Genomic DNA, 14,912 nt, shown 5'->3' with positions numbered 1-14,912 from the left:
CGGCGCGAGGGGGGGTCGAGCCGTGCCACCACCCAGAGCGGCACGTCTAGTGGGCGGCAAAATTTGAAAAAGAAAAGAATACTATTAAAATATAATGCTTCGTAATAGGCCCACATGGAAAAATAAAATTGTGTTCCCTGAGAATGTAATTAAACTTACTTCACTCACATTCAGGAAACTGCTCACTCAGGAAATTCAGAGCATTCCCCCTCATTTTCAATTATCAAACTACTAGCCACAGGTATCTCGTTCAAGATTTCCCTTGCAGCAGCGTAGATAAGATTTTCAACTAGGGCTGATAAGATTGTCAAGTGTCTTTTACTTGACACTCCCACTTGAGACAGGCCGTTCTAGCCTACAGCACCTAGAGACATTTCGGTTCTAGCAGCGAGTTTTTAACCAATTTACAAATTGTTCATTATCATGTCTTATCAACAATATATATATATATATATATATATATATATATATATATATGTATATAATTGTTTTTATATTTAAGCAATACGAATCATGGCCGAACACATTAAAAGAACCATGGGAGGGCAAAATAAATAACACCATTACTAAGGAAAAGATGTCCAAAAATTTTTTATTCCTATTCTTAGTGAGTAAATTGAAAGTAAAATACTTTTTTGTTGAGAGCTGCAACATATTATACTATAATGCTAGACTGTACACCAGATATTTCTGGTACAGAGCAAAGGATCATTCGTTCTGTACAAATTACATACAGTAATGGAGAATGGCTTATAAAAATTTGCGAACACTTTCTTGGTTTCGTACCAGTAAAAGACATCACTGGTCTAGCTAGAACTGACAAATGTAATAATTAAACAGCTAAAAGAAATGAACTTCTATCGAAGATATGAAGAGCCAAAGATATGACAGTAGTTCCAATATGAAAAGCAAAAATAAATTCCCAAACCTTCTTAGATATCAAATAGAGGTTTATGATACCTTACTTCAAATAAGTAACGACAATATAATAGATAGAATGATCGCCCATGATGCTCTGTGTATAGCAAACCAGCTGCGTGGCTTTACTTTCTTTACTCACTTGCTATGTGGTATGACTTTTCACTCCACATAAACATAGTAAACAAAAGTATCCAAAGCATTGATTCTCATGTGCTTGATCCAGTAGGGTTTCTTTAAAACAAATCTGAGAACTTTCAGAGGAGCAGAAATGATGCAAAGTTTCAATCTTACTTAGTTGATGCGATGGAGTTGGCTCAGCATTAGATATGGATGATCCATGGATAGGTAATACAGTGCAAGCTCGAAGTCGAAAGAAGAGACAGTTTTAGTAGAAGGCAGAAGATGAAGCTATTGAAGATCCATAAACAAGATAAAAGATCGATTTTTATTACAAACTTCTAGACGTGATTGTGTTAGATTTAAGAGAAAGGTTTGAGGAACTTAAACATTACAGCGAGTATTTCGATTTTCTTTACGATATAAGTAATCTGAACGATATGCGACCTGAACTTTTGTCTGAAAAGTGCCTGCATTTTAATACGCGAAGAATTGAAAGATTGTTCTGATTTGAAAGACGAACTGGAACTATTAACCGCTATAATTAAGCCTAAAAGTTCACCAAAAGAGACTAACATTAATTAAGGAATATTACTTTGCTTCCAATGTCAGTATTGCAGTTATGATTTTGTTTACCTTACCAGTAACCGTGGCAAGTAGAGAAAAACATTTTTCGAAACTTGCTCTAAGCTTATTAAAAACTATCTACGTTCTCCCATATCTCAAACACGTTTAAGTGGTCTAGTGGTGATATCAATGGAACATTAATTGGCTGAAACATTGGACTACGCGAATGTGATAAAGGAATTTGCTCATATCAAAGCAAGAAAAGTTTTTTTCAATTAAAGTATGTTAAATTTATGTATTTCTATTGTGTTTTAGAACATTATAAGTCTTAAGCTAATTACTTACTTTTGTCGTAATATTTGATTCACTATATTATCTTTTTGCTCCATACTCTATTGTAAACACCTTTAGATATAAAATAAGCTTAAAAATTAAAATTCTTAGTCGGACTAAAGCATATATTAAAAAAAAAACTATATGCCATGCTGTATATCACGTACAGCGAAATCGAGCATACTGAATATTGTGCCATGTATGGAGTAGTTTAAATATTAAAGCATTCGAAAGAAGTAATTCAATTTTTTGTTTACTTTTCCTTTCCATACATGCTTTTAAATAAGGTATCTTACTTTTTCTCAATACCTGAACGTCCTCTGTCAAAATAAGGTTTGCGGATTAAAGAGGCGGCATTTAAAAGTACCGCCCAGGGCGGCAAAACTGCTAGCGCCGGCCCTGTGCATAGGGTGGTCATTTCGAGCACGTGTTGTGATGGTATCTAAACGGATAAAACAGGCCGTAAATCATCAACAGTTAGTTATATGACAAAATAGACAGCAGCATTGCATTCTTGACCAAAACACAGTCTAAACACATGTACCGCGTAACTACCTTTCCATTTCAAAAAATATCACAGATTTCAAAATGGTGGATATCAAGATGGCGGCGTAGGTTCGTGATCTACTCTGCTCATTTTTCCTTTGCCAAATATGTGAAATTATCACCATTTGCATTATCCATCTTACACTATTTTTACGATTCAACAGTTTATTTGATGTATTTCTATAACATAGCATAGCCCTTCTCCCACCAACTTTGACCCCCTCTCCCCCTGTTTCTTATGGCGCTCAGCTGCTGTAACTTTGCACATACACATATCGTGACATCCTCTGTCAGGCGCACTATGTTTCATCTTTCAAATCGTTTCATCCATTTGGACCCTTTACTTGTTAGATATCGATGACCAGTGAACTGTTCAATTTTCTCCCCTCTTACTTCTATATTTTACACCAGCCACTTCGTTCCAATCACTATGATATCATTTAAAATTCACACACACACAAAAAAAAATCAGGTGCTTTCAAGAATTCCGCTTTTAAGGAAGAAAAGAAGGAAATTTATGTATCCTAACTATACATAAAACTACAAGAACTGGCATAAATTAAAGGAGGTACTTTCGATTGACATGAAAAGTTAAAATTTGGCCCCGTTTGTAGTTTTCCGAGAATAACCCTCAGGAAAATTTTCAAAAGTAAATATTTTAAATTTTTTGGGGGTGGAAAGCAGGCATGAAGAAATTCCCATGTTATTTAAGCGGGCCTCTTTGGACATTTAAAAGTTTTTTTAACCTATAATCTCATATTTTAGGTACTTGGAATTGGAATAAAATCTTTAAATTCGGTACGCTTGTACGTTCTTATTTGCGTTACCAAAGTAAATCAGAAGATATAAAAATTTACAACTTTAGAATGGTTTTATGGAGAACTGAAAAATTTTTACCATGTTATTTATATGGGACATTTTCTATAGTTCCAAAATGTTTAGTCACTTCCGGCAAGATTGGAATGATGAAATTTTGCATGATTGTAGCCTTCTGGGCCTAACCGACAGGAAAATTGCCGAAAGTGAATATATTTATATATATACACTTTTATTTTTAAGGTGTCTAAAGAGGGATGAAAAAATTATCATGACATTTAAATGGTCGTTTTTTTGGGGATACAATATCTTATCTTTTAGATAGTTGAAATACACTTGAAATTTGGTAGAATTGTGGGTTTATGAGGTGCAAGGTTGTAGGCCGAGCAAAGGTGAGGGTGTGTAGGCGAAGCCCCCAGCTTGGCAAATTCAGGAAATATGAAGAGCAAATGCACGAAATTCACTGTTAATGCAAAGGCTGATACATAATAGATGCGAATCCCAGAAAGCAAAGTAGTTTAATATTGGGTCAATCCATAAGAAAGTGGTCCAGAGGTGTGCTCGAAGTGCTCGACCATCTCAGAAAATTATAAAAATTTGAGTGTGATGAACATTGTGGATGAGAAGGTCAATAACATCATTCACGTTGTAATATATACAAGTGTTCCTGAATGGCGGCCATCTTTGTTATTAGAGGAGTGCCAATTTTTGCATTTGAAAGCATTTACGAAAATTACAGTTGCTCAGTAAGTAAGAATAAGACAAACGGCAAATTAAAACGAATGTTTACAGGAGAGACTGAGGTACACGGAGAACATAAACTTTTGCGTCTAATTAAATATGCAGGGTTGCAAACCGATACATAAAATCACAAGAAAAACTACAGAAAATTACAATTTTGAAGGGGTTGTATTTTGGAATGGCATAAAGTGGGGGTTCATAAGTTTTGTGCTGAATATTATTGCATGTAAAGAGTTTGCAGAAATATTCACAGCTATGATACTACTGGCACCATAGATTTATGAGGGTCCTAAAATTGAAATTTGTGATTTTGATGCCATTTTTATGGCGTAATATCTCAGGAGGGCAAAGTGCTAAAAATTGCTGCTTATGCCACAAAGTAATTCTGTATTTGAATAAACTATTTGCAAAAAATCATGACTGATATTTCACGGAGAAAATAGTGAGGACATGGTAAAAACGCGAAGAAAGGACGTGCGTGACGATGATTGTAGCCTGGAAAAAAATACATGTTTGGATATGTTTCATGCTAGATCTCAGAAACTATGCATGGAGCAGCAATTAGGCACGCTTTTGTTTGTGTTCAGTTCTGTGAAAGCTTGCGAGTGGTGTTTGTTTCATCTTTCTAGCTAAATGATCATTGCCACGTCTATATGGTAAGGGGGTTAGCTGCCCCTTGCACCTACGACACCCATCGTCGAACTGGATCTCAGTATTAAGACACTTAACTGTTCTTCGTGTACCTCAGTCTCTCCTCTAAGCATTCGTTTTTGTTTGGAGTTTCGTCTGATTCATACGCTCTGAGCAACTGTAATTTTCGTAAGCGCTTCCAAATGCAAAAATTGGGACTCCACCGACAACAAAGGTGGCCGCCATTTAGGAACACTTGCACATACGAAAATATGAATGATGTTATTGACCTTCTCATACACACGATTCGTCACACTCAAATTTTTATAATTTCCGGAGATGGTCGAGCATAGGGATGCGCACGGGACGAGTCGAGACAGGATTTTCCTGACAAAATTCGAGTCGAGACACGGCTCTTCCAATAGAGAAATATACATTTTTCGACTCGAGACATCACATTTACAGCACATTTTCGAGTCGAGGCAGCCACAAATCTTCTCTCGTGCGCATCCTTAGTCGAGCAACAATTTTCACTATTTTTGGACCACTTCAGATTTATTGACTCTATTGCAACTAGGTTGATATCCTCGTGAAAGGCAACCAGTAGAGGAGCTACGTATAGCGAGTTGATGGACATTTCAGGCGCTTTGCTTTAATCTGAATGACAGAACCTATTGCAAACTGGCAAGTTGCAAGGCTTGTGGACCCTCAAAGAAGCGTACTCGGATATGGAATTATAAGAAAAAAAATATTTGCATTAGGTATCATCTATCAGTTGTCCAAGTTTACCACAAATTCACTTTAATATTCTATATATTAAAACATTACATTTACTCCCTCCCTTTCAATTCAGCAATTCAATCCCTTTGAGAATCTTCCTGTCCTTTACTTGTGTTCGTAAAGGGATTTTCACAGACATAGTGAGAAGTGGGAAGGAGACTCGAGCTCATATTAGAGCTGTGTGTTGTGTAAACAGCACAGGTTCTGTTAGTATTTATATAAAAAGAAAATTTGAATATTAAAGAAATAATATTTGTTTTCTAATTTCAAAGCTTAGGAATCAAAATTGGAAAATTATAATTTCAAGGGGAGCCAAAGGGGTCCCGATCTCTTCTCAAAACTTCGTAACACGACGTACATGTGTACATTTTCTTAATAAATTTATACGTGATTAGCAGAATTTTACACAGAGAAAAATCCGTTCTCCGGACAGCGGTATATTATACAAATATACGGTATCCTCTTGCTTACTATAGAAATCAGTACGGAGCATACGTTATCCGTATGCTACATAGGCACTGCCCTTAGATGTTACACCATGCCGTTGCAGGATGTCTGACATCTAACAGTTTTCCGTATATCACATGCATATACTTGTGTTACCTTCGTCAGCTATATGTTATATACATCCATTTGTATGTGAGATCCTGACCGCCTACATTATTTCATACGGAAAGTACGTATAGATGGAACACGTATACAGAAAGTATTATAAAACATGCTTTTTCAGTTATACGTCTGCTGTACATTAAGTCCAAAAACTACAGGAATTACGCATGTAACCTATCTTTTTAAGTACGCCACCTACAATTTTTTTTCTCAGTGTAGAGTTAACAAATATAGAAAAGTTTACTGACAAAAACTCATCGGAGAATAACTAATCTTATTACTTCTAGTAGATTATACTACATTTTAAAATGTAATAAGCTAATGTAAGTTCCTAGAGGGTATTCTTGCTTAGCAGAGAAATAATTGGTGTAGTATAAAAAAAATGATCTAACACTTCAACTATACTCTTTCTCTTCTTATAAAAATAACCTAGTTCATTTTTTTCCCTGAGAATGTAGGTTGCAGTATTTGATTGCTTATCGTCTTTTCGGGAGTAGAGTATTATTGCACCCTCCCCCCCGCAAAAAATGGACTTAACCTAAGAATTGTAGTGTTGGACCTTCATAAAATGTTGGACCCCTCCCAACAAAAATTTCTGGGTGCGGGTCTGATTACTTTCCATTCTAATTCGAAGTAAGATTGAAATAAATGCCGTCATGCCGATAGGGAGTGATAATTGATTTATGACTAGTGACAAATTTAGTGAAGAAAAGAACAGTGTACTTACTTTCAACACCAATACGGAAGCTCAAATGAAACACTATTAGTACAGAAACACACACGCAATTAGCACATCAAATTGTAACACATAAGACAATCCACTTGTGAGGAAAGACTACGTTCTTACGTGCTAAAGATATCAACACACATATTGTTATTGAACATTCTTTTACGTGCGTTGTTGTTGCTGACCTTGCAGAAAAATGTCACAAACATTCGAAGCTGACTGAAGATCATTTACCTCAACAAAACTCTTCAGTGATTGTGTTTTTGTCTTTTGTCTAATCACAACTGTAAAATTAAGCTGGAGAATTTAATTCAGATAACAAAAGGCTCGTAAATGAAATTAATTTTTTCAGTTTAATGTCCCAGAATTATGTCTTTTAAGCTAAGGGAGACGGAAAAGCTGATAAACGGATAATATTTCCGTTTTCATATCTCACTCTTATCTCATATCAGATTCTTTGGCGGATATTTATTTTTGCCTAGTTGTCTAATTTATTTTACCTCTGTTTTTATATGGCCAAATGCTTTATGTTCGTGCTTGTGGATACGGCATTTTATTATTCCCAAATGCGTTTAATAATCAGCTGACGAATTTTAAGATTGCAAACCAAATACATTCCAAACATCAGCCAATAATATTAGAAGTAAGAATAGTTTTAAGTACTGACACACACACACACACACACACACACACACACACACACACACACACACACAGGGCCGTCTCTACCATATGTGCAACACGTGCATTTGTACAGGACGGCAAAATCTGTCATAAGTATATTATTTAAAATAATTATTTCTTGTTGGAAACAGACTTCATGATGATGGTGGTTAAATTTACTAAGATGACCTTCTATTTTAATACTACACTCATAAATCCTGTTTAGGTCGCATTAATTCAACTTTACCTGGACAGTGCTAAAGCAAATGGTCAAACAACTCCGGGCGTGAATTGCTTGATTGTTGTCCAATACAAGAACTCAATTCTCAAACAGTAACGAACACTTGTTCCATTTAGTTAGTTATGACAGTTTTAATATGAAAACTAGTCTTGTCTTTGTCACAAACAAATTCCTTATCACTGAAGGTGGAAACAAGATTTTTTTAAAAAAAAATAACAGATGTAGAAGGAAAATCAAGAAATAAAGATAAAAGAGCTAGTTGCATTGGAATTACAAACTGATATAATGAGATTGAAGCTTGATATTGAATTCTATAAAAAGGATTACCATCTTTACTCTGCAAGTGTGTTTGCTTTATCTTTCACTAACATAATAGATTATTATTTAAAAAAAACGGATACAACAAGATTGCATTGGTAGTGTCTAGGCCTTTTTGAGTGCGGTGTACTTTCCCTCCCCTTCGTTGTTCATGATGGAGTAGCATACTTAAAATTTATTCTTTCTGGAGAAAGGGGGAGGGGAATTATGTCATTGCAGGGCCGGCTCTAGGCAATTTGCGCTGCACACACACAATGCACTTACTGCAACTTACAATGAAAACCAATTTAACCCGTTAGGGTCTGAATTTTTTTCTGTCTCAGAAAAGACTTTTTTTTGTCATTTTGGGATCACCGAGGAATAAAATTAAACAGAACTACTCAAATTTGTGACGTCAATCATTTATCATGGGCGTAACGGGATGTGAAAGTTAGATAAACATAGGAGAATAGTAACACTAAAGTAGCGGCACCTACAGCTTGAAATATAGAACGCTATGTTCTGTGACCATATGGTCACGCTAGTACATGACGGGTATACTACCACCACTCGCATGGAGTAACAAACATAAGCGAAAATTTTAAATCAAATGAAATATTCCAGTTTAGCGTCTCACGTTATGCGTTTTAGGCTACGAAAGTAAGTGATGATTAAACATTGGATTTTTGTGCAAATGCATATTTTATTTGTTAAACTTGGCAGGGATTTCTAAAATCTATAATACAGCTCGAATTTGATGTTTTATAGTAGGCCTACATATAAATACATATTTCAAAGGTTAATGCATATATTGGCCCTTAAGAGCATAGTCAGTATATACTGTAAGTTTTTGACAACGTGTTTCGAATGAGTGTGAAAAGTGCTGAAATATAAATCTTTAAATAGTTCACTGCTTAAGCATACGATATAAGGTACGTAATTTTAAATATTTTAGTGGTCCCGCGTAGCGTTGTCGCTAACGCTCTGGCCTTCGGTGCGAGCGGTCCCTGGTTCGATTCCCGGTGGGGTCACTCGGTCGAAAATGTGTAACACGATTTTTCATCCCAGACACCCGTAATGAGGTTTTCCTGGGTTTTCCTCATTCGCACCAGGAAATGCCGGTGTGGTACCTAACTTATAGGTCCCAGGCCGCTTCTTTCCTTCCCCAATCCTTTCTTCCTTCCCTTTCCCCGGATAGTGTGCTCGCCGAGTGACGTCATCCCTCAAATCGTGAAGGGCTAAATAGCGTTAGATGTCGAAAGCCCAGAAATCTAAATTCTAAATATTTTTTGTCAACCATCTAGCAAGCAAATTGCATGAGAAGAAAAAAGTACCAATTGGTCCAGCATTGCAACTATTAACGTTACAAGTGCGATCTTATGATCTGGATCAATTGTAAGTGATTTATGCCATGCACTGGTAGCTGCGAACATACCACGGAATAAATTAAATAATTCATATTTTCGGTTGTTTTTTTTTTTTTTTTTCCAGAAATATTGTATACGGAGCATTCTACAAGCTCTGTGAATGCTTAGCACTATTTGATCAAGTTCAGAACGAGCTCCAACCAGCTGCTGGTGAATTCGTGCACTCTGTGGTGAAGAAATTGACGTTTGATCTTGACAGAAACTCTGACTACAAAACAATTAAAACCATGAGAAAATACCTTGAATGGTTAGACTAGAACTTGGCAGAAAATGTAGATACTAAACTTGTTCCTCCCTATAAATATCGTTCAGTAACATCTTGATGTGGAGAGGTCTTCTTTTGGAAACAAACTTATTCTAACTGACAACAGAAAATGTAGAGAAGTTTCTTGTAACATTACTGTAAAGCTAACTATGAGGAAGAGAAAAATACTTAAAAGCATTTGTTAATAGTGGAATTAGAAATGTGAGACTCGTATTGTTTCGTATAAGGTAAATGCACTTTAATATACAACTGTGAATAGTAGAGTACGCAGGAATTTATTTCGGGAGATTCAAACTCAATATGAGGGTGTTTTATACTAAAATTCCTAAAATTGTCCCTAAATTTATGCTAAATTTACTCAAAAGTCGTAATTTCGGGGGGATCGGTTCCCCAGGACCTAACCCCTGAGTACGTTCCTGACTGTGAAGAAAAACTAGAAATTGCATTCTCATATCATTTTGTCCACTTTAAACTCATAATCTCTGTGTGTGTGTGTGTTTTACTTTTTTAAAGGAATATACAAACTCTAAATGTGAGTTGTCCAGATAAAAGACGACTCTTGTTAATTTACAGCAAGTCCCAGTTCTACAAAACGCATCGATCCTACAGGGTTTTCCCGGTTTTCTGGGATTTGATATAAATGGACAAGATGCCGCTTTCGAACTGAACGACTCATATCACAACAATAAATTCTGAAGAGGGTTTCCTGAAAGCGAGTGCGCTTTCGGTGTTATAATTCACTTACAGAACTTCTGTTACAACTGTGCTACATGTTCGAAAGTGTTCTCTTTTGTTTTCTGTAAGTGCATATTTTAACACATTTAACAGCATAGTTGCATGTATATTTCATGAATTGTATGTGCATAAAAACATGTCTAATAATGATGGAAGAGTTCGTGGAATGAGAATGTGGGATGAAATGGGATTATCCCCAAGAAAATCCACATAAATGGTGTTGTCCACCACAAACTTTCTTGGCCGGAAATCGAACTTGGAACCCGTTGCACCAGGGTTAAGCTCTTTATCATTGAGTCACCGTGTTCATAAGTGGAAATCCGAGAACAACTTTAACAATTCAGCTATTTTTCAGAGGGTTAAACAGGCAACCAGTTAGATCGGACACAAAGAGTGTAGACTTCATATTAAATAAACTATTCCGACCGGTAATCAAAGAAATGCTTAGAAATGAAGATGAATCACAGCTAAAAGAAAAAAAGCAAGAAAAAAACCTGACAAATCTAAGAATGCTTGACCACGCAAAGTAGGTTTACTGATGTACTAAAGCCACTTAGGAAACAAAAGAACAATAATGATTTTGTAGTTATATATCTACAAAACAGTAATAAACGAGTATGTAAAGAAAAACAGAGAGAAAGGATTGGGCAAAGTGTGGATAATTTAAAAGAACAGCTACGTAATAATGACCACAAACAAGTTAGGCGTATGATAAACATATTATACAATAATCATAGTTCTAAACTGAATATGCTATACTTGTGCTACCTTTTACTGTGAAGTTAGTTGTTGTTTTATGGTTCTTCCTGTGGTAAAATGAAAAGATCCATTCTTGTAAGTACAGACCCAGTACCAGAAGGTGTTCGGCTTCATCAAGGTATTGCAACCTTATTTCTATGTAAATATTTTAGCAACGGTACCACACACAACTTGATGATCTTCTTATTAACAACTCCTGTATCTCAATTGACTTACGAGCAACACTGTTGTCTAAACGAGAGACGATCTATCTCGAAACTTTCCATAAAAACGAGAATCAGTAAATCACTCACGACAGTCTTCGTGGTAATGATATGTTTTCTTGGCTTTCTGGAAGCTCTGTAAGAAATAAAATGTTAAGTTTCGTCTGCATTATGTTTGGAGCAAAGGAAGAGTCTGGACTGGCAGATCCTGGAAGAGAGTGTTGGGAGCCACCGATCCCCAAAGGCTGCCGGTCTAGAGGCCTATGTATAAAATATTGTACTTCTTTATTTTGATTTAATGCAAAACTCCTTATTTCAAGCCTACCCCCTCCCTTGAAACGATGTTTCTGAATCCCCTAATGGAAATCAGTATGTTTAAACAGTATTTGTGATTTGGACGATCTCATAAAGAAAGTTGTGAAACGTGAATCATCGAAATATTTGCCACATAGTAAATATTTTACTTGTTAGGCAAAACGTCTTCTTCTGTGTTGAAAAGAACATATCTTGATGTTCGAAATAATTTAGTCGAAATAATAAGAAACTATCAAATCTGAAATTAAAACTGTTATTTTATATCAATTCAAGTTGATGAAACATTCTCCTGGAAAAGTCAAATAAGCATAATATTGCCGGAGTTCAAAAGAAGGTTAAGTTGGAATGGAGATATCGAAGACTCATAAGAAACTTATATAAGAATCAACAAGTTTGTGCACAATAGGGGAGGAAATGACAGGGGAGATTGCAACTGGAAGAGCAGCTCTACGCGGATGCTGTCTCTCACCAACAATATTTAATATCTATCTAGAAGAGGTAATGAAAAAGAGCCTACATCATGATTTCATTTCGGTAGTAGGTAGAATGATTAGGTGTAGACGACTTGCAGATGTATTATGCTTGTTGCGGCATCTAAAAAACAAAAATCAACAAAATGTTACAAAACTTGATAAAGGCTGTGATAAAAATAAATGTTAGAAAGAAAAAAGCCATGGCGATTGGAACGAAGCTGTCAGTGTAAAATATAGAAGTAGAAGGGGAGAAAATGAAACAGGTGACTATATTTCGATACCTGGGTAATATTGTTAGTGATGATATAAACTGCGAACGTGAAATAAAACCAGGAATAGGAGTGACAAAGGAAGCTTTTAGAAGGAAGAAAAGTATGTTTTATGATACTTTGAGTAAGGAAATGAGAGAAAGACTTATAAAATGCTTAGTATGTGTACTGTATGGGTCAGAAACATGGACTTTACGCAAAAATAATGAAAAACAACTGCAAGTTTTCGAAATGTGAGTGTGAAGAAGAATGAAAAGCATTACGTGTATCGAGCGGAAAACGAATGAGAGAGTGTTAGAAGTGGTGGGGGAGGAAAGAACCATCTTAGATATTATTGAGAAGAGAAAAAAAGAACTGGTTGGGACACTGGCTAAGAAGGAACTGTGCCATGTGGGGGACGTGCTAGAGGGTATGGTAGCAGAAAGGAGACGGAAAAGGCGAAGGAGACTCTAATTGATGGATGATATGAAAATAGAAAAATGGTACGTCAATTCGGAAAGGTTAGCTGAAGATCGTGGTACGTGGAAGGTTCTCATTTGAGCCAAGTGACCTGCCAATCATAGCAGAATGACTGTGGTGATGATGATGATGATTTATGGGTAAAGAATAGAAGAGGAGAGAGGCTATAAATGAAACGAAATCTTTGAGTTTTACGTCCCACGGTTATGCCAGCTAGGCTCAAGGAGACGGTGATGATAAGAAATGAATGAAATGGTGGAATGAAGAAAGTGGAAGGAAACGGGAGAACACCGAGGAAACTCACGCAGACAGTGTTTTTCCACCACAAATCTCACTTGGCGAGAGCTGGGATCAAACCAGAGACACTACTCACGAAAGATGAACGCTCTACCACTGAGCCACCGCGGAAGAGAGGTTTATAGATTAGCGCTTGCCAATGGTGTGAAGAGTATTTTAACGATTTTAAACTCCAAATTAATCAAAAAATTACCTATCTTGTGGCTAAGCGGTTACAGTAGGCGCCTTTGCTTTGGGAGACTCATTTTCGATTCCCATTGGTAGTTCATGTAGTTCAGATCCCATGTTAACCTGTAGGAACACTTCTCATATAGCCTCGCTGTTGAAAGGGAGGCTAAACTGAAATCAAATCCAAAGCAACCAACCAATCAAGTTTCACATTTTGTGACTTTGAACAAACTTTTAAATGGAGAAGTTCTCAGCATTTGCTTTCATACAAGACCATAGCTCGAGTAATTGGGGAAAAGGAAAAATTATCTCTCAAAACTAACAACCTTTCTTAGAGAAACGTAAAAGAGACCTAAATAATAATTTTGTTCAACGTTAAGAATCCCCTATATTTTCCTTCGATACAGCCTTGTTTCGCTAATTGCTGTAGCATTGTGTTGCACCAGTGACTGACGTTGTCATCCCGATCTCAGAATATAAGCCTACGCCATTGTTACTACTACTACTACTACTACTACTACTACTACTACTAGTAATAATAATAATAATAATAATAATAATAATAATAATAATAATAATAATAATAATAATAATAATAATAATAGCAATACTAACTCTAACTCTATGGCCTATGGAACCCGGAGGTTCAATGTCGCGTTCACAAAAGCTCTCCACTGACTTCTATCCTTAGCTAACTGCATCCAGTTTCTATTTTGTATCCCTATCTCTGCGAGATCCATCTTAATAGTGTCCTCCCATCTGCGCCTAGGTCTTCCTAATGGTCGTTTTCCGATTGTTCTTCCAGTCAAGACTTTTAAAGCATTTCTACTTTCTTCCATTCTTGCTACATGACCTGACCACCTAAGCCTCTTAGACTTGACGACCCTAACAAAGTTGGGTAAACCATATAAATTATGTAGTTCCTCGTTATGAAGTTTCTGCCATTCCCCATTTCCGTTCCTCTTGGGTCCGAATATTTGTCTCTGGATCTTGTTCTCAAATACTACTACTACTACTATTACTACTACTACTACTACTACTAATATTAGTACTACTTCTTCTACTACTACTACTATTACTACTACTACTACTAATATTAGTACTACTTCTTCTACTACTATTACTACTACTACTACTACTACTACTACTACTACTACTACTAATAATAATAATAATAATAATAATAATAATAATAATAATAATAATAATAATAAACTAACCTGAAAATCCCATACATAAAACTATCCGATTTTCTTTGAATTTCCTCATGAAAGCACGCATTCCAATCCGTCTTCTGAGACTAGCACATTAGATCTAAAGAAAACTGTTCACACGACCTTGAGAAACCTTACTAACGTTAGAATCCATCTTACTTTTTAGGGCTTCATAAGATCTCTTGGGGAAAGCTTTCCTGTTATAGCATATGATTGTACTGTATGTTCAGCTTTATTTTTATTTATTTTATATTTTCCATTTCTTGATGTCACACCTTTCTTACTTTGATAATTGTAAATGTAGCTCATTTACAACATGTGGAGAACATGTTTTACTCTT

The 14,912-nt window shown here is 36.0% G+C and overlaps 1 protein-coding gene across 2 annotated transcripts in view; it reads right to left on the bottom strand.

The window, feature by feature from the left end:
• The window catches only part of LOC145674520 (retinol dehydrogenase 11-like), a 180,577-nt gene extending 165,933 nt beyond the window's left edge, over positions 1 to 14,644 (bottom strand). The window contains exon 1 of one of the 2 annotated variants that reach the window (XM_081744674.1): positions 14,579 to 14,644. In XM_081744674.1, coding sequence (XP_081600800.1) covers positions 14,579 to 14,639 — 61 coding nt within the window. In that variant the 5' untranslated portion in view covers positions 14,640 to 14,644. Of the gene's footprint in view, positions 1 to 6,787; positions 6,937 to 14,578 lie in introns of those variants that run through there. The other variant, XM_081744675.1, reaches the window with a different exon arrangement.
• Between the last annotated feature and the right edge of the window lie 268 nt (positions 14,645 to 14,912).

This window comes from Thermobia domestica, chromosome 17 (assembly GCF_964235325.1).
Source record: "Thermobia domestica chromosome 17, izTheDome1.hap1.1, whole genome shotgun sequence".
In the NCBI taxonomy this organism is placed as follows: Eukaryota; Metazoa; Arthropoda; class Insecta; order Zygentoma; family Lepismatidae; genus Thermobia; species Thermobia domestica.
Note: the sequence above shows the minus strand (reverse complement) of the source record. Positions and strands in the feature narration are given on the sequence as shown.